A 20,124-nucleotide genomic window follows, 5' to 3' on the forward strand; every position below is an offset into this window, starting at 1 on the left:
GTGGTCGATAGCAACTATGACATCCATGTGGTTAGACAGAGGGAGAGAGGTCCCCATCTGACTCCGTCGCCCCCATCATGTGATTACCAGGTTCTGAGTGGTTGATAAGGCCACCGGAGCCTTACTGAAGACCCTCCGGCTGCTATTGTAGTATCTTCATTAAGCCAGAGGTAGGGAGTAATACACTCCGCAACTTAGAAATTTTAACACCAAAAGGACAAGGCTTAAGGTTATGAAAATCAAGGAAGTTGTAGGAGTCACTAAGATATACAAATGATCAAATATTCAAGCACCTAGCTACAATCTGTGACACGTGGGAGGGGCATAATATAGAAAATTCTAAAGGATTTACAAACTTTAAAGCACCATTGTCCACAGTTCAATGACAAATTCAGCTCTTTTGAACATTTATATATGCAGACGCATCAGAGATGAGTTTGCTTTTTTGCCAACAAGCTGTATTTCCTGCATCATCGATCTAGAACAGGGATAGGCAAACTGCGGCTCTCCAGCTGTTGTAAAACTACAAATCCCATCATGCCCGGCTGTAGGCTGATGGCTGTAGGCAGACTGGGCATACTGGGAGTTGTAGTTTTACAACAGCTGGAAAGATGCAGTGTGCCTATCCCTGATCTAGAACATCAATACATTTCAATATTATACCTGTGGTTTTACATAGGAAGGCAAGTGAATATTCTACTATATCTTTACGTAGTGAGTTAAGAGTGATGTAGTCGGTAAAATGTAACGTCACCTATTACATCTAGGCCTTTAGAGTGAAACCTCTTTGAAACAACTACCCAGAAGTGTATTACAAAGTGGTCTCCCAGGGAGAATGGTTTTCTAAAAGAAGATGGCCAGTAGAATAATATGTGGTGGAAGTGAAAATCTGTCACAGGAAAGGGATGGTACATTCAAAGAGATGGTCATTTAGAGAGGTTATGCTGTAATTTATATTATATAATTTATAGAAATGAATTAAGTATAGCTATTGTATTCTACACACATGCTATAGTACACATTGCTAACTTTTTTTTAAATTAAATATGTTAATATCACACAGCAGTAATAATTTCAGCAATACGCTTAGTGGCAGCATATAAGATACATTACCTGACCATGTCTGCTGCCTTCTGAACATTGATGTTTTCCACATTTTCATTGTTGATTGCAAAGATTTGATCCCCTGGCAATAGTTTCCCTTCAGCTGGACCACCTAAAAAATAAATAAATTATTTTAATTTAATCTGGCGTACACAAGCATTAGTATAGCATCAGTTTATGTAACCTAAGCACCCTCTGACATAGCAACCTAGGATCACAATACTTGTGCAATACCTTTGCATCCATACAGCTACATTTATCTAATCTATTTAATATAGATGCTATACATGCATTTATACACTTAGTGGGCAAATATTAGCATCTACTAGACATGAGCAAATTTCTTGAAATTCTGGTTAGATTCAAAGGGATCAGTCTGCAGAAAAGATTCAGGTACAAATAAATTTGACCTAAATCGAAAGTGCTCAGAAGTTGTGTATGACTCTGAGGTGTCCTAGGACTTTATTATAGTTCAAACTATTTTATACCACGACAGCAGTAGTCAAAATGACATACTGTATATGGCTATGGGTAGAAAACATGTGGTAGAACAAACAGCCTGTTTAAAAATACTGCACTGTTGGATTTGTTATGCTTTTTTAAATGATAAAACGATCAAAAAAATTATCCCTTTTGGGAGATGTCTGCTGTTGTTTATACACACATGGTGGATCAGAAGAAGAAACTAGTGATGAGCGGCATAGGCAATATTCAAATTTGCGATATTTAGTTAATGTTTGGCCAAATATTCGCCATAAATTAGCAAATTCGAGAATTTGTGATCTCCAGTCATTGTTTACTTGATTCGCGATTAGAATATTCAACACTATTCACGAATATGAATATATAGCTCTATATTCTAAATATTCGCGAATTCTCGAAGTAGCGATATTCGCGATTAAAATTTGCGATTCGAATATTCGCGCTTAACACTAGAAGAAACGGCTTGTTTTGAACAAGCGGTCCAAAATGTATCCCTTTTTTGGAATGTAGAAGCAAGTTTGGTGTTATCTTAAATAATAAATATATATACAGGGTGGGCCATTTATATGGATACACCTTAATAAAATGGGAATGGTTGGTGATATTAACTTCCTGTTTGTTGCACATTAGTATATGTGATGGGGGAAACTTTTCAAGATGGGTGGTGACCATGGCGGCCATTTGGGAATTTCACAAGAAAAACAATGGTGTGCTTGGTTTTAACGTAACTTTATTCTTTCATGAGTTATTTACAAGTTTCTGACCACTTATAAAATGTGTTCAATGTGCTGCCCATTGTGTTGGATTGTCAATGCAACCCTCTTCTCCCACTCTTCACACACTGATAGCAACACCTCAGGAGAAATGCTAGCACAGGCTTCCAGTATCCGTAGTTTCAGGTGCTGCACATCTCGTATCTTCACAGCATAGACAATTGCCTTCAGATGACCCCAAAGATAAAAGTCTAAGGGGGTCACTGGAAATGAAAAATTGCTACATGATGATGTGTTTCCCTCTTTATGCACTGAAGCTGGCATGTTCCCTGAGTTTTTCCAGCAAGATGGTGCACCACCACATTATGGGTGTCAGGTCACAGCATTCCTAGATGAACAGTTTCCTGGAAAGTGGATTGGTCGTCGTGGGCCAGTTGAATGGCCCCCAAGGTCTCCCGATCTGACCCCCTTAGACTTTTTATCTTTGGGGTCATCTGAAGGCAATTGTCTATGCTGTGAAGATACGAGATGTGCAGCACCTGAAACTACGGATACTGGAAGCCTGTGCTAGCATTTCTCCTGCGGTGTTGCTATCAGTGTGTGAAGAGTGGGATAAGAGGGTTGCATTGACAATCCATCACAATGGGCAGCACATTGAACACATTTTATAAGTGGTCAGAATCTTGTAAATAACTCATGAAAGAATAAAGTTACGTTAAAACCAAGCACACCATTGTTTTTCTTGTGAAATTCTCAATAAGTTTGATGTGTCACATGACCCTCTTCCTATTGAAAAAACAAAAGTTGGATTCAAAATGGCCGACTTCAAAATGGCCGCCATGGTCACCACCCATCTTGAAAAGTTTCCCCCCTCACATATACTAATGTGCCACAAACAGGAAGTTAATATCACCAACCATTCCCATTTTATTAAGGTGTAGCCATATAAATGGCCCACCCAGAATATATACACTCACCTAAAGAATTATTAGGAACACCATACTAATACGGTGTTGGACCCCCTTTTGCCTTCAGAACTGTCTTAATTCTACGTGGCATTGATTCAACAAGGTGCTGATAGCATTCTTTAGAAATGTTGGCCCATATTGATAGGATAGCATCTTGCAGTTGATGGAGATTTGAGGGATGCACATCCAGGGCACGAAGCTCCCGCTCCACCACATCCCAAAGATGCTCTATTGGGTTGAGATCTGGTGACTGTGGGGGCGATTTTAGTACAGTGAACTCATTGTCATGTTCAAGAAACCAATTTGAAATGATTCGAGCGTTGTGAAATGGTGCATTAGGAAGCTGGAAGTAGCCATCAGAGGATGGATACATATTCTCATTCTGTTTACGCCAAATTCGGACTCTACCATTTGAATGTCTCAACAGAAATCAAGACTCATCAGACCAGGCAACATTTTTCCAGTCTTCAACAGTCCAATTTTGGTGAGCTCGTGCAAATTGTAGCCTCTTTTTCCTATTTGTAGTGGAGATGAGTGGTACCCGGTGGGGTCTTCTGCTGTTGTAGCCCATCCGCCTCAAGGTTGTGCGTGTTGTGGCTTCACAAATGCTTTGCGGCATACCTCGGTTGTAACGAGTGGTTATTTCAGTCAACGTTGCTCTTCTATCAGCTTGAATCAGTCGGCCCATTCTCCTCTGACCTCTAGCATCCACAAGGCATTTTTGCCCACAGGACTGCCGCATACTGGATGTTTTTCCCTTTTCACACCATTCTTTGTAAACCCTAGAAATGGTTGTGCGTGAAAATCCCAGTAACTGAGCAGATTGTGAAATACTCAGACCGGCCCGTCTGGCGCCAACAACCATGCCACGCTCAAAATTGCTTAAATCACCTTTCTTTCCCATTCTGACATTCTGACATTCAGTTTGGAGTTCAGGAGATTGTCTTGACCAGGACCACCCCCCTAAATGCATTGAAGCAACTGCCATGTGATTGGTTGACTAGATAATTGCATTAATGAGAAATGGAACAGGTGTTCCTAATAATTCTTTAGGTGAGTGTGTATATATATATATATATATATATTCTATATCCACCAATTTCACCTCCGCAAATACATTTGCCGGTGGCACAGAGTGCCTGAGTTCCAGGAAAGTGAAGAAGGAATGGCTTTTGTTTTTACAAAAGCCATGAAAAATAATCTCCGGGAACAGCAGTAACAACACAATACAGTATGGAGCCTGACAGACAAGACAGGAGATGTGTGGCTGTGTAGGGTTTGTAGTAATGACAAGTGTAGCCACGGCAGCAGCAGTATGGTGTGGAACCTGATGGACAAAGCAGGAGATGTATGGCTCTAAATGGGTAGTAGTAGTAGCAGTAGGGGTAGTAGTAGCTGTGGCAGCAGCAGCAGCAATACAGTATGGAACATGTTGGACAGGCAGACAGAGCACAGATCCATCACCAACAAGGATCACAACACTTCTACCACTACCACCACCCACACTTGCCTTTACAGCATCACCTGATTTCAAGCTGACTATGGCAGAAGCAGATCTTTTTTTGGATGTTTTGGCTGTATGTTGGCTCTGCTGTTAATCTCTACCACCACTCCTCCTCTGTCATCATCCCTTACTCATCACCCTAAACTGGTTCCCAGGTCCTGTCCAACACACAATGATCATCATAGTCTTCATCACCATCATCCCTGCCACTTTTTTCAGGCTGTAATATGTAATGGTTTCCTTTCCCCCTTCTTGATTCCTACCTTTGTATTTGCCATGAATGCTAGTATCACCATGGCTACCAGTGCCCCTACCAACATCACCAACACTGCTATGCATTTCAGGTCCTCCACCACGTCTGGACCTCCACCTCTAGGTTGTCTAAACGTTGCCTTTTCTCAGACAACTCATCAACAGGAAGACTATCTTCCATAGCACCCAGGGTGTTGTCTCTTCTAAGAATAAAAAGAAGGTGCATCACTAGGAGGGAGCAATGAAGACAGAGAGAATGGAAATGAAAGGCTTCTCTGGGACAACAACGAGGGGGAGCAGGAGAAATGCACTGAACCCTGACTCAAAGGCATAGTGTCAGATTCAGATATGACATCAACATCATCCTGCTGTGACTGAGATGATGATTGAGCCATCGAGTCCACAATCTCATCACCTTCCTGTGCAGTAATAATCCAGCGCCTACCAGAAGCAAGGGAGAACTATTGCCTGCTTCTACTGGCCAGATGGCTGGTGCTTACTGTGCAGCGTCTTGCCCTACAGTCACCCACATTCTCAATTTTCTAAAATGTGGTACAGATCATTCATTTTACATTACTCTGCCTATTGCCACGCTGTCATTTACCAGACTTTTGAAACATGTTTAAACAATCAGGAGTCACACCATATTGTTGGACAGAGTCCTCTACAATATAAAAGTGGATGAACACTACTCTGTGATAAATGAAATCCTGAACACGGCATCTGAGCGCGTGCAAACCCAGAAGTGCACGCTTCCGGGTATACTCCGGCTCCCTCCGGCAGCGATCGGAGGAGCTGGAGCTTGTATGCGGTAGCCCATGTCACAGTGAATGACAGGAGGCTGCTGCATAGTGTATCCTATGGAGCCCCTGTCTGTGGCAAGGCTCCATAGGAAACTAGTACTGTACATTTCTCATAGACTCCAATGCTAATCCAATGATTGATTGTTATAGTTCCCCCTCCCCCTCCCTTGTTTTTTTTTTTTTTACTGCTGCCGCAGGGGGAAGATGTTATCTGCAATTTAACTCTCATTATTACTGTAGATGTACAATTGAGTTAACAGTATGGCAACACAAGAGGATAGCACTCTGCTCGGAGTGATGGCGTGACCAAAAAGTGAGGTTGTTTACCATACTAAGGCCTCTTTCACACAAGCGTGGCTGATTGGCTCCGGATGCGTTCAGTGAAACTCGCTCCATTTTACAAGCAAGTTTACTCAGTTTTGTCTGCGATTGCGTTCAGTTGTTCAGTTTTTTCCACGCGGATGCAATGCGTTTTGATGCGTTTTTCACACGCGTGATTGAAAAACTTAGGCTACATGCTCATGACAGTGAAAAAAACGTCCGTTAAAAACTGACATTTTTAACGGACGTTTTTTCCACTGATGCCTTTCTAAGAAACGGAAGTTAAAAATTGACTTATTCAATTGTATGAGGGCAGTGAAAAACGGACAAGATAGAGCATGTTCTATTTTTTGACGTCTGTTTTTCACTGAAAAATGTACATCACATGTCTGTTTTTTACTGCCGTGTGCATGTAGCCTTAGGTTTACAAACAACATCTCCTAGCAACCATCAGTGAAAAACGCATTGCATCCGCACTTGCTTGCGGATGCAATGCGTTTTTCACTAAAGCCCTATTCACTCCACATGCTGCGTTTTTCACACAACGCAGAACTTATGTGTGAAAAAAAACCACTCATGTACATAGACCCATTGAAATGAATGGGTCGGGATTCAATGCGGGTGCTATGTGTTCACATCCCGCGCTGAAAACTCGCTCATGTGAAAAGGGCCTAAAAGTTCAAACAAAGGAGGAATTTAAAGCGAACCTGTCACCATGATTTTGGCATAGAGCTGGGGACATGGGCTGCTAGATGGCCACTAGCACATCTGCAGTACCCAGGTCCCACAGCTCTCTGCGCTTTTATTGTGTTAAAAAACAGTTTTGAGTGATATGCAAATTACGTGATATGAGTCCTGTAGCCGGAGATGAGTCAAGCCGGAAAGGAGCCCAGCACCGCCCCGCGTCCTCCAATTCTCCTCCTTGCCGGCTGACGTCACAGAGCTGGAGCGCCGAAATCTCGCGATGCGCGAGCTAGCGCATGCGTAGTTCGTTCCCTGTGCTGATGCCAGCACAGGGAATGAACATGATGCCGACACTGCGCATGCGCTAGCTCGCGCATCGCGAGATTTCGGCGCTCCAGCTCTGTGACATCAGCCGGCAAGGAGGAGAATCGGAGGACGAGGGCCGTGCTGGGCTCCTTTCCGGCTTGACTCATCTCCGGACACAGGACTCATATCACGTAATTTGCATATCACTCAAAACTGTTTTTTAACACAATAAAAGCGCAGAGAGCTGTGGGACCTGGGTACTGCAGATGTGCTAGCGGTCATCTAGCAGCCCATGTCCCCAGCTCTGTGTGCAAAATCATGGTGACAGGTTCGCTTTAAAGAATCACAGTTAAAAGTAGAATACATAGAGAGACTTCAAAAAATTACATTAAAAATCAATTTTTATACAGACTGCTAATATGTAATAAAAAATTGGATGAAAGGGTCCTTTTAAAATGAGAAATCCACCTACCTGCAGTAACAGCTGTGACAGTAAGAGGGGGGTTCAGAGATATGTCAAAGCCATAGCTGTCAAGGTGCAAATCTTTCTTGATGTCCAAGGTGATCTTCATTGAACATGCATATTGGTTTGGACCTATGGATGGAGTGTCCCCGGTTGAGCTTCTTCCACTTTTCAAAACAAGGTTAGAATGAAAATGACAGGACAGGTACATGAATAACAATCGAGTAAGACATATGACCGCAGTGTCGCAGTATACATCAGCCAATTTATTCCCTGCTAAACAATTTATACAATTAAGGGTCCATTCACACGTCCGTGGTGTGTTGCGGACCTGCAAATTGCGGATCCGAAACACACCCACCCGGCACCCGCTATAGAAATGCCTATTCTTGTCCGCAGCTGCGGACAAGAATAGGACATGTTCTATCTTTTGCGAAGCTGCGGACCGGAAGTTCGGGGCCGAAACCCGGAAGTTCGGGGACGCTTCACGTCCATGCCCATAGAGAATGAATGGGTCAGCCCCCGTTCCGCAAAATTGCGGAACGGGTGCGGACCCTTTTGCGGACGTGTGAATGGACCCTTATTATAACCATTTCAGTTTGATTGCTCAGTGTATAAACATCTAGCCATGTTGAATCCTTTTTTGGCAAATGAATATGGACTACAACACAGTATTGTGCAAACAATCCACATTATGACAACAGAAAGTCACATTCATTTTACACCAATGTGACCACTGGCTTATCTCTATAACCACCTCCCCCACTCTCAATGAGCATATACTACAACACTGCTCTATTATTCTTAGAATATTAGGCTAAATTGACTCCATGTACGGTTTCTCAATTTAGCAGGACAAAAATGTGCAATGTATGCTTATACAAATCACCTTCACCGTATGAGGACAAGGGGTGCCTATTGTGATCGCTCAGCCTCATACAGCTGTATTGTTTCTGGGCAGCAGATCACTGTTTAGACAGCACTATCGGCTGCCCAGAAATTATAATTTATGTGCATGCACGAATGACAGGATCACCCGATGAACAAGTGTTTCGCTCGTTCTTCAGGTGATCGGTGGCACATTTAGACAGACAGATTGTCAGGAACGAGTGTTCACAGGAACTTTTGTTCCCAATAATCTGCCCGAATATCGAGCAGTGTAAATCTACCGTTAGACATTAATATGGAGTTGGTCCATCCTTTATAGATAAAACAACTTCCACTGTTCTGGGAAGGCTTTCCTGGAGATTCTGGAGTGTCTGTGGGAATGTTTGTCTATATTCAACCAGAAGAGCATTTGTGAGGTCAAACACTGATGGTGGAAGACAGTGCCTGGCTCACAATCTTCATTCTGGTTTGTCCCAAAGGTGTTCAATGGGGTGGGAGGTCATTGCTCTGTGTGGGCCAGTTATGTTCTCGTACACTAGACTTACCCAGTTATGCCTTTATGGGCCTTGCTTAGTGCGCTGGGGCACAGTCATGTTGAAACAGAAAAAGCTCATCCCCCAACATGTTCCCACAAAGTTGGAAGCATACAATTGTCCAAAATGTCTTGGTGTGCTAAAGCATTAAAATTTCCCTTCACTGGAACTTTGGGTCCTAGGCCAACCCCTGAAAAACAACTCCATAGCTTTATCACTCCTCCACCAAACTTTACAGTTGGCACATTACAGTCAGGCAGGTAATGTTCTCCTTGCATTCTCTAAACCTAGACTCATCCATCAGTATGCCAGGTAGAGAAGCATGATACATCAGTCTTTAAAACACATTTCCACTGCTCCAGAGTCCAGTGGTGGCATACTTTGCACCACTCCATCTGATGCCTGGCATTTTGCTTGGTGATATGAGGCTTGCAGCTGTTTATCCATGAAAACCTATGCTATGAAGCTTTCAGAGCACAGTTTTTGTGCTGATGTTAAAGGGGGTGTCTCATCTGAAATAATATCCCATTGTTCCACTGCTGGGACCCGAACCTATATCGAGAATAGAGCTGGAAAAGTGGTGGCTGGAAGACTCCGGTCCAGCCACCAAGCACTCTACCCATAGAAGTGAATAGTAGAGCACCATGACTGACCACTGCTCCTATTCCCTTCTATAGGCCCGATTGGAAATAACCGAGCCGGTGCCCTCCACCACTTTCGGGGCTCCCTTTAAGAGAGAGGTGTGGATCCCAGTGATATGCCTCCACTTTCTGAGATGAGACAATCCCTTTAAGGCCAGAGGAGGTAGGGAACTCTGCAGGTATTGAGTTGGTGAGTTATAAGCACCATGCTCCTCAGGAAAATTGTAAAGGCAGACTACATGGCTAGATGCTGTATTTTACACCTATAAGCAATGGGACTGAATGAAACACCTGAATTAAATGATTAAGAAGTGTGTCCCAATACTTTTGTCCAGTGTATGTCTGCTATTGTGTACACGCTGAACAAAAATCACAAAGCCTTACTGCGAATCTGTTACAACTTTAAAGGCAAACTGTACTAGTTTTCAAATAACAGAAATCTCTGATCAGTACCAAAAGAGTTTAGCCTCTCACTGGTGATCATACCCTTCTCCAATGTAATCTTCTCATATGTATCTATGGCATAGCAGATCATTTTGTCTGGATTTCCCTTTTCAGTTGTACTTATTAGCATTTGCAAAACTTAGTAAATGCTTTGAACATGCTTTTGAAGTTTACCAAGTGTTAAAACAATTATCCAAGACTAAATTTTTTTAACAGACCCCATTAGAGTAGCTGGAGCCATGGTGGGGTTTACACTTACCTGGTCCCCCGGGTGCATTGCTCCACAGCCGCCTCTGCAGGCCCTGGGTCTAGGAGAATCAAAATTCTGTTATTCCCTGTCACGTGACCGCTGCAGCCAATCACTGGCTGAAGCTGTGACCTGTCATCAATGTGGTATGTCAGGGTGTCATGTGCCACATGGGTGACAGGTCAAAACTTAGGCCAGTCACATAACGCCCATCAACAGGATGCTGATTCCCAGAGCAATGGAACCTGCGATGCAGCCAGAATCCAGCGGCAGGAACCAGGTAAGTATGAACCCCACCACTGGTTCAGTGACTCTGAAGAGGTCTGTTAAAAAAAGTTTAGTCTTGAAAAAACCCTTTTAAGTGTTCTTATGAATGACCTTAGAAAGGTCGCTTTGGCTCTGGACCAGGTGCCACTGATGATTCCAAAACCAATTTCTCATGAGCATGTTTAGTCCAGGAAACACAGTCCATGTGATGGTTACATTTCCCAGATCAAATATTGCTCTTCTGACAGGAACTTACAGCATCATAATTAGAGATGAGCGAATCGAATCCCACGAAGTGGAATTTGATCTGAATTTAAGGATAAATTCGATCCGCCTCGAAGCCGAATTTCCTCGTGCTTCGTGGTACCAAATCGATTTAAACTGAAATAGTGTAAAAAACAAAAAAATTCGAACTTACCGCCTCCATTTGCTCACAACAGGCCGCCAGCTTGATTGAAGATCTCAGCCGACCGGCGTGATTACGTCATCTCATGCCGTGCAAGATTTCGCGCCAGATCTTCAAGCAAGATGGCGGCGGCTGGCCCGTCACTAGCAAATGGCGGTGGTAAGTGTGATTTATTAATTTTTTTATGTTACTTTTACACAGTTTTTACACTCAGATGCCTGGATCATGTATGAACCTGGCATCTGAGGGGTACAATGATGGGGAGCAGCGCTATTGCAGCTCCCTGTCATTGCACTCGCTACTTACAAGAAAATGCACTTTGTCACAAAGGAAACTTTTTGGTAAAGTTCGGCAAATCAGCCTAATCGAACTTTTCAATAATTCGCTCATCTCTAATCATAATGATGTCAGATAACATGAGTTCCAGCCAGAGCTAGCAGTGTTCGGTCTGGGAAATGAAGCCATCGCACGTTTCCTGGACCAAACATGCTTTTGTGAAATTAGTCTTAGTCTTCAACATTGTATGCTGGAACAATGCTGTTAGTGATTCTATACAATACAGTGCAGAGCAAGTTGTCTTCAAAACAAGTTAAATAAAAAAGTAAATAAATAAACTTTAAAATATAGATAAAATAAAACTTACCGAGATGAACCATCTCGCGATCGCCGTAGCCATCTCACTACCATCTGTTCTATTCTATTCCCTTTCCGTGACTGGAATAGATGTGCTTCTGGGTCCTCCATTTACCTAAACATGGTTTAAATAAATGAATGAGTAGGCTGAAGTATATTGAACATGTCTCCAACTCCCATTTGACTATTCCAGTCTCTGGTTAAAAATGTAAAAATAATTATCAAAAATTCTTGAATTTTTCTAAAGTACCCCGTTCTCATGCTTGCCTCTCCACCCACATTGTTTGTATTTGGTTGTCAAGGATTATGCCCACCACTGTGAGCTAAGATCGGAGGCTGCGCTTTGTGCAGTTCCTTCTTCACATTTTCTGTGTGGTGGACAGGATTACAGGAGAACACATTCTAGTGCAGGCGCGATACCAATGCTGCCATGTCTGGAGTTTATAGCAACATCAGGAGTGTGCATGGGGAACATGCCTCATGACCAAAAAGTAAAGGAGGGAAATGGAAACATCCCAATAAAATGAAAGTAAAGCTAGCCATACTCATTAGATAAGTGTCATCTAAACCCACCGATTTCAGCGGGACCAGCCAATCATCTAATGTGTATGGGGGATTCCCAATTCTCACCCAATGGCAGATGTTGGGGGGGATAAGGATTGGGCAGTGGTTCCTAGCAAAGGCTTTCTCCCCACTTTGTATTCAGGACACATGTTTATGAAGGGCCTGTACCAACTAAGATAAAATGCCTAAGGGGCAGAAAGTCTGTGCTGAAAAATAAGAAGTTTTAAGTCCAAGAATAAAAGTTCAAGAAGTTTACTCAAATATTACCAGTAAATACTAAATGGAAAGCACTGGGTAACACTGATATGGAAAAAGACAAACTTAGGCTACTTTCACACTAGCGTTCGGGTGTCCGCTCGTGCGCACCGTTTGAAGGGGCTCACGAGCGGCCCCGAACGCATCCGTCTGGCAGCAATGCATTCTCAATGGAGGCGGATCCACTGAGAATGCATCCGCCTGCCAGCGTTCAGCCTCCGCTCCGCTCAGTGAGCGGACACCTGAACGCTGCTTGCAGCGTTCGGGTGTCCGCCTGGCCGTGCGGAGGCGAGCGGATCCGTCCAGACTTACAATGTAAGTCAATGGGGACGGATCCGCTTGAAGATGACACTATATGGCTCAATCTTCAAGCGGATCCGTTCCCCATTGACTTTTAATGTAAAGTCTGAACGGATCCGCTCAGACAACTTTCACACTTAGAAAATTTTCTAAGTTTTAATGCAGACGCATCCGTTCTGAACGGATGCGAACGTCTGCATTATCGGAGCGGATCCGTCTGATGAAACATCAGACGGATCCGCTCCGAACGCTAGTGTGAAAGTAGCCTTAACAGTAGAAACCAGTGTCAGGCAGCTGCTACTAAGACCAATAGAATTATGGATTTCATCAAAAGGGGAATAGATGCCCATGATGAGAACATAGTCCTGCCACTTTACAAATCACTAATCAGACCAGACATGGAGTACTGTGTACAGTTCTGGGCCTGGATTAATCTCTGGAGTCTAACATAACAAACAATGGAAAAAAGTGACTCAATCTGCAACCTCCTGATACACAGAAATATTTTAAGATTGTTAATGGACTCATTTGTAAAGGGGCTGTCTCACGAAAAAGATTCAGCAGTTTTCAAATCAGCACCTGGATCTGGACACCTTTATAATTGCATGTAATTAAAAATGTTGTATAGTCACCGAGTTATTTAAGAAACTGTATCTGTATAGCGCCACCTGCTGTTTGTTTTTTCTTATTTCTTTGTCTGTCTCACTGAGAAGGCCACACATGCTCAGTTTCATCCTTCAACTGCCTCCAGAAAAAACACTCCTCTTGAGCTGTCAGCTTTAAATAAATCTAGAAGAGCAATTGGAGCAATGAATGGGGAGATCTCTGGATCCATGTGAGGTATAGGGCTGGTTCTAGTGTTGTTAGAAAGGTATTATCATGTAGCATATGATGTCTGATTTTGCTTTTTTACATTTATCATGGGATAACCTCTTTATTCCTAAGAATAAATATATACATTTTAGCGACTACTTTTTCTTGTATCTTTTGCAGGGATGCATTTTTTTTAATTCTCACAAATTGTAAGTAAAACAATAAAAGAAAATCTGAATATCGTGTTAGCCAGTAGTAGACAGAAAAGATAAAAAGTGAGAGTCCTCAGTTGTTGATTCCTTTTTAATGGCTAATTGACAAGCTTGCATTCTCCTATCATCTTTTTCAGTTAGCCATTAAAAGGTATAAACTTCTAAGGACTCTTATTTTGTCTACCATGAGACATACATAACATACATTTCACAGAGCTGTGTGCATAGAAGATGCATGTGGGCACAAGAAGGCATGGTGGCCTTGTATTATGAAGCCATAGGCACCCCGCATTGTGCTTCGTAGTGTCATATGTAGTGTTGCATTACAGAGTTATTGCTTGCCTAATCAATGCTTCCAATTGATCATGTCACATTACATCAAAGGCATATATGGAGGTATGGAAGTCTATAGGTTTCATATTACAGCTCAGAATAATGTATAATATGCTTGAGTGGATGAGGCCTTATACAAACTGCAATGTTGCTTAGGACGTTCAAGCTCACATCTGGGGCCTGGTGTCTGAGGGGCCTTTACACCACGTACATAGAAGAAGCAGTAGTATATATCACATTTGTGAGCCTTTGAAGTATTTTGTATTAAAGGGAACCTGTCACCATGAAAAATAATCTCCATGGAGAATACTATAGAGCAGGAGGAGCTGAGTAGATTGGCACCCCCGCTGATCAGCTGTTTGAAGAGAAAGCAGCGCTCGCTCGTACCAGCGCAGAATTCTCTTCACTGTTTACCTGCTCACTGTCGCAACTGCAGTGGTGAGCAGGTGTAATTACAGCTCCTCCATCCCATTAACTTCAATAGGACGGCTCCTTTATGTTCAAGTGAATAGGAAGGAGCTGTCTCATTGAAGTGAATGGGGGTGGCTTAGTTGTAATTACACCTGCTTACCACCGCGGTTCCAACAGTGAGCAGGTAAGCAAAGAAGAAAAAGGAGCACTCATACGAGAGCTGCTTTCTCTTCAAACAGCTAATTGGCGGGGGTCGGCCGCCCCTCCAATCTGATTTTGATGACCTAACCTGAGGATAGGTGATCTATGTAAAAAAAGCAGACAACCCCTTTAAATTTGTGCTCATTTTAGGCTTTGAAATCCACAAGGCAGTTCTACCATGTGATTGATAACTATTTCTGTATGCATAGTCAGAGAGGGAAGGCTGTCAGTCACTGATAGGACTGCGTCCTTGACTTTAAAGACCAGAATGTGTAGAGATATAAATGAATACAATTATACTGAATGTTTCCCATAAAACTATATATCAATCTGCTCAGCTTCTCCTGTTCTGTAACCTGCTGTTTTCAGCTCAGACTGACAGCATTCTTCATTCCGTCACTTATTTACAGACCACTTGATATGTAGTTTGCAAACTGCCCTTAGTTTCAGATTTTTTTTAAAATCACTTTTCATTAAAAAAAATTCTGTTGGGGCAAAGAAATTATAGCATTCTGCATGCAGGAAAACTATTTTATGTATTTTAATAGTTTGGACAGTTTTGGATTCGGCGATACTAATGATATTTTTTTATTGTTTATTTTTATATGGGGAAAGGGGATTGATTTAAATTTTTAACGTTTGTGTTTTTTATATTTTTAAAATGGTTTTTTTTATACTTTTTTTTTACTATAATTTTTAGCTCCCTTAGGGATCTTGAATATGTGATCCTCTGATCGTCTGTATCATAGATGGCAATAGAATATAATTGCAGTTATTGGGACTTATACTGGATGCCTGCCAAGCGATGGCATAACCGGCAGCTTACTATGACAGGCCTGGGAGCCTTCACAAGCTCCTAGGCTGCCATAGCAACCAATAGGAGCCCTGTGATTTTGCAACAGGGGCTCCGATCAGAGGACAGAGGGAGCCCCCTCCCCTGTCTAAACACTCAGATGCCGTGGTAGATATTGACAATGGCATCTGAGTGGTTAAGTGACTAGGATCGGAATTATCTCTGATCCTGGTCATTGCGACCAGATGTCAGCTGTATTATATAGCTTGTGAGTCTGCTCCATATATCTCCTTAATGCAAATTATGTACAGTTTCTATTTGCATTCTGCATTAAAAGGTTAATCAGGTGATCTACTTATACTGGATATTGAGGCGGTAGGGTCATATTTGTATAATTCTTGAATATGCTTTACATTCTGATACACTCAAGAGAAACTTATTCATGTACCTAAATCAACTGATTTCCTATTGTTGATCTCACTCCCACTATAAATTATAGTTAAGGCTACTTTCACACTGGCGTTTTGGCTTTCCGTTTGTGAGATCTGTCATGGGCTCTCACAAGCGGTCCAAAACAGATCAGTTTTGCCCTAATGCATTCTGAATGGAAAAGGATCCGCTCAGAATGCATCAGTTTGCCTCCGATTAGTCTCCATTCCGCTCTGGAGGCGGACACCAAAACGCTGCCTGCAGCATTTTGCTGTCCGCTTGACGAAACTGAGCCAAACTGTTTTCTCTGACACAATCTAGCACAATGATGGAGTTCATGACAGATCCGTCTTGGCTATGTTACAGATAATACAAACAGATCAGTTCATGACGGATGCAAGTGGTTGTATTATTGCAACGGATCCGTTTTTGCAGATCCATGACGTATCCACCCAAAACGCAAGTGTGAAAGTAGCCTATGTTAAAGGCTTTCTCCAGCTCCCTACTTCATGCTCCTTTCTTTACATTTAGGAATTGTCTTGAAAATGCTTGCTCAGCCTGCATCCAGTGCTTAGATGAGAAGCCATTTTGAGGCATTTTGTGTGTGTTGAAACAGGAGTTGGAACTTGAGAGCAACAGGGACCAAGGCAGCCACAGAATGACGGCAGCTGAAGATTGGTGGAGACTGGAGTTTCACTTCATTCATGTTTTTAAGCCTCTCTGACTCTACTCTAAAGTATTTTTGTTTCACTGTAAAACCCCTATAGTCAGCCAACTACTACCTCATCATACCTCAACACTGACTAGAAGCAATACGCTAGTTCCAAGTTGACCTTTTATGGCCGAGATGGGAATAACCCACAGTAAGTGCTGTCCTGAAGAGGTGGAATTACAGATATGGCCAAGTGGCTGGCACTCCATTGTTTCCATAACTTCCATTGCAGTGATTTGGAGCTACACAACTAGCGTAGCATAGCATGCTGTGCTGTTTCCGTTATTCAAGGGTTATAGAAGTAGCTTGAGTTGCTGTGCTACACTTCTACAGGAATTACAGAAACAGCGGAGCACCAGCCGCTCAGCCACCTCAGTCCAGTGTTCCCTGTGGTTTATTCTCATCTTGGCCATGATGGGACAACCTCTTTAAATAGTAAATTTATAAAAAACACAGATAGAAAAGTACTTTCTGCTTTATCCACTACCAACCAACAAACCTTGCTGCAAACAATCTAGAGAGTGAGTTACAGCTTCACAAAGTAACAATACCAGATTCAATTTCAAACACTCCCTCTCATTGTTTAATCCCAGAGACTATTGATTACCATACCCCTTGTGTAGAGGGACAGCAACATCCCAATGAATAGATACCATCACCAGTGTTACTCAATGAACGGACTATTTCTCTGACTCTTACCACTCTCTCCTATAAAATAGACAAGTCTTCAGTGGGTTCATCGGCTTAAAGGCCTTTTGGGGGTAATCTTTTTAATAATTGCATTGTACTCATTGTGAGCTAAATATAATTTTTGAAATTGGTATTTATTAAAAATATGGCATCCTTTTTTCTGTACATAGCTGAGATGCTCTAGTAGCACCCTTTGGATTTTCTGTCTTTTCCATCAGACCAGGAGCTGACAGACTCCTTATCTCCGCTCTCTGACATTACACTGCGTGCAGAATTATTAGGCAAATGAGTATTTTGACCACATCATCCTCTTTATGCATGTTGTCTTACTCCAAGCTGTATAGGCTCGAAAGCCTACTACCAATTAAGCATATTAGGTGATGTGCATCTCTGTAATGAGAAGGGGTGTGGTCTAATGACATCAACACCCTATATTAGGTGTGCATAATTATTAGGCAACTTCCTTTCCTTTGGCAAAATGGGTCAAAAGAAGGACTTGACAGGCTCAGAAAAGTCAAAAATAGTGAGATATCTTGCAGAGGGATGCAGCACTCTTAAAATTGCAAAGCTTCTGAAGCGTGATCATCGAACAATCAAGCGTTTCATTCAAAATAGTCAACAGGGTCGCAAGAAGCGTGTGGAAAAACCAAGGCGCAAAATAACTGCCTATCAACTGAGAAAAGTCAAGCGTGCAGCTGCCAAGATGCCACTTGCCACCAGTTTGGCCATATTTCAGAGCTGCAACATCACTGGAGTGCCCAAAAGCACAAGGTGTGCAATACTCAGAGACCTGGCCAAGGTAAGAAAGGCTGAAAGACGACCACCACTGAACAAGACACACAAGCTGAAACGTCAAGACTGGGCCAAGAAATATCTCAAGACTGATTTTTCTAAGGTTTTATGGACTGATGAAATGAGAGTGAGTCTTGATGGGCCAGATGGATGGGCCCGTGGCTGGATTGGTAAAGGGCAGAGAGCTCCAGTCCGACTCAGACGCCAGCAAGGTGGAGGTGGAGTACTGGTTTGGGCTGGTATCATCAAAGATGAGCTTGTGGGGCCTTTTCGGGTTGAGGATGGAGTCAAGCTCAACTCCCAGTCCTACTGCCAGTTTCTGAAAGACACCTTCTTCAAGCAGTGGTACAGGAAGAAGTCTGCATCCTTCAAGAAAAACATGATTTTCATGCAGGACAATGCTCCATCACTCGCGTCCAAGTACTCCACAGCGTGGCTGGCAAGAAAGGGTATAAAAGAAGAAAATCTAATGACATGGCCTCCTTGTTCACCTGATCTGAACCCCATTGAGAACCTGTGGTCCATCATCAAATGTGAGATTTACAAGGAGGGAAAACAGTACACCTCTCTGAACAGTGTCTGGGAGGCTGTGGTTGCTGCTGCACGCAATTTTGATGGTGAACAGATCAAAACACTGACAGAATCCATGGATGGCAGGCTTTTGAGTGTCCTTGCAAAGAAAGGTGGCTATATTGGTCACTGATTTGTTTTTGTTTTGTTTTTGAATGTCAGAAATGTATATTTGTGAATGTTGAGATGTTATATTGGTTTCACTGGTAAAAATAAATAATTGAAATGGGTATATATTTGTTTTTTGTTAAGTTGCCTAATAATTATGCACAGTAATAGTCACCTGCACACACAGATATCCCCCTAAAATAGCTAAAACTAAAAACAAACTAAAAACTACTTCCAAAAATATTCAGCTTTGATATTAATGAGTTTTTTGGGTTCATTGAGAACATGGTTGTTGTTCAATAATAAAATTAATCCTCAAAAATACAACTTGCCTAATAATTCTGCACTCCCTGTATAAACAGTTCTTATCTTACTGATAAAAATGTGGCTTAAATAAGTGTTTATGACCTCTCAGTAGTTTAGAGATAAGGTTTATCAGATGACTGCCACAAAGTGAAAGTACCAGTCACACAGCTAGAAAAACAGTTAACCCTTTGTGACAGAACGGCTCAATATTTTTAATAAAGGCCAATAAAAAATAAAAAAATTATCCAAAAACGAGTAAAATGCAATAAAAAATTGCCTCCAAAAGTGTACATAGCCTTTAAGTTCCATGTTTGGATCCTATGGTTATTTTTTAGGGACACAGAATGTAAAGCCACCAATATTCCAGCCCATCACAATTTTTGTCCCCTTCAGGATAAAAAATGTAAATGCCTCAGGGGCACCACAGGGGGGCATAGAGAAAAATAGTGAATTTATAGAAAGTCATGTGGGCGCTACAACTCAGCGACTGACAGTTATCTGCATGACTAAGCATACTGGAAAGGCTGTCATTAACCAAGTAGCACCGCCCACATGACCCCGATGCATTAAAAGAGCAGAGACTTAAATGAATAAATTACTAATTTTATGGAATATTTTCCTATATATATCTAATATATAAAGCTGAGTGTATGTATGTGTGCGTGTGTATGTATGTCCGCTAAAGGAATCGCATTTACAATCACGAAATTTGGCATATGGGTACATCAGGTGTCTGGGAAGGTTTTAAACCAGGTCTCAGCTCTCTAGCACGTACCGTCAGTGGCGACTCTAGGAACAATATATACGGGGGGGGGGGCACAAAGATACCACAGTCAAAAATGGGGGGGCAAAAACAAAATAAGTATATATAAATAAGATTACAAAATACGAGAGAATTGCGGTATGCAGGGATACATTTATAATAAAACAATTTACTTACAAAAGAAGCTATTCAGTCTGCTGTGCCGTCCTCTG

At 42.2% G+C, this 20,124-nt stretch overlaps 1 protein-coding gene across 5 annotated transcripts in view; it reads right to left on the bottom strand.

Annotated features, from left to right (window-relative positions):
• Positions 1-20,124, bottom strand: part of FRMPD1 (FERM and PDZ domain containing 1) — a 225,848-nt gene that overhangs the window by 61,513 nt on the left and 144,211 nt on the right. For 4 of the 5 annotated variants that reach the window (XM_040417347.1, XM_040417343.1, XM_040417345.1 and 1 more), the window contains 3 exons: positions 11,671-11,775; positions 7,611-7,768; positions 1,114-1,216 (listed from right to left, as the gene is read on the bottom strand). In XM_040417347.1, the coding sequence (XP_040273281.1) occupies positions 1,114-1,216; positions 7,611-7,768; positions 11,671-11,771 (362 nt within the window). In that variant the 5' untranslated portion in view covers positions 11,772-11,775. Of the gene's footprint in view, positions 1-1,113; positions 1,217-7,610; positions 7,769-11,670; positions 11,776-20,124 lie in introns of those variants that run through there. The other variant, XM_040417348.1, reaches the window with a different exon arrangement.

The sequence above is a fragment of the Bufo bufo genome, chromosome 2, assembly GCF_905171765.1.
Source record: "Bufo bufo chromosome 2, aBufBuf1.1, whole genome shotgun sequence".
NCBI lineage: Eukaryota > Metazoa > Chordata > Amphibia > Anura > Bufonidae > Bufo > Bufo bufo.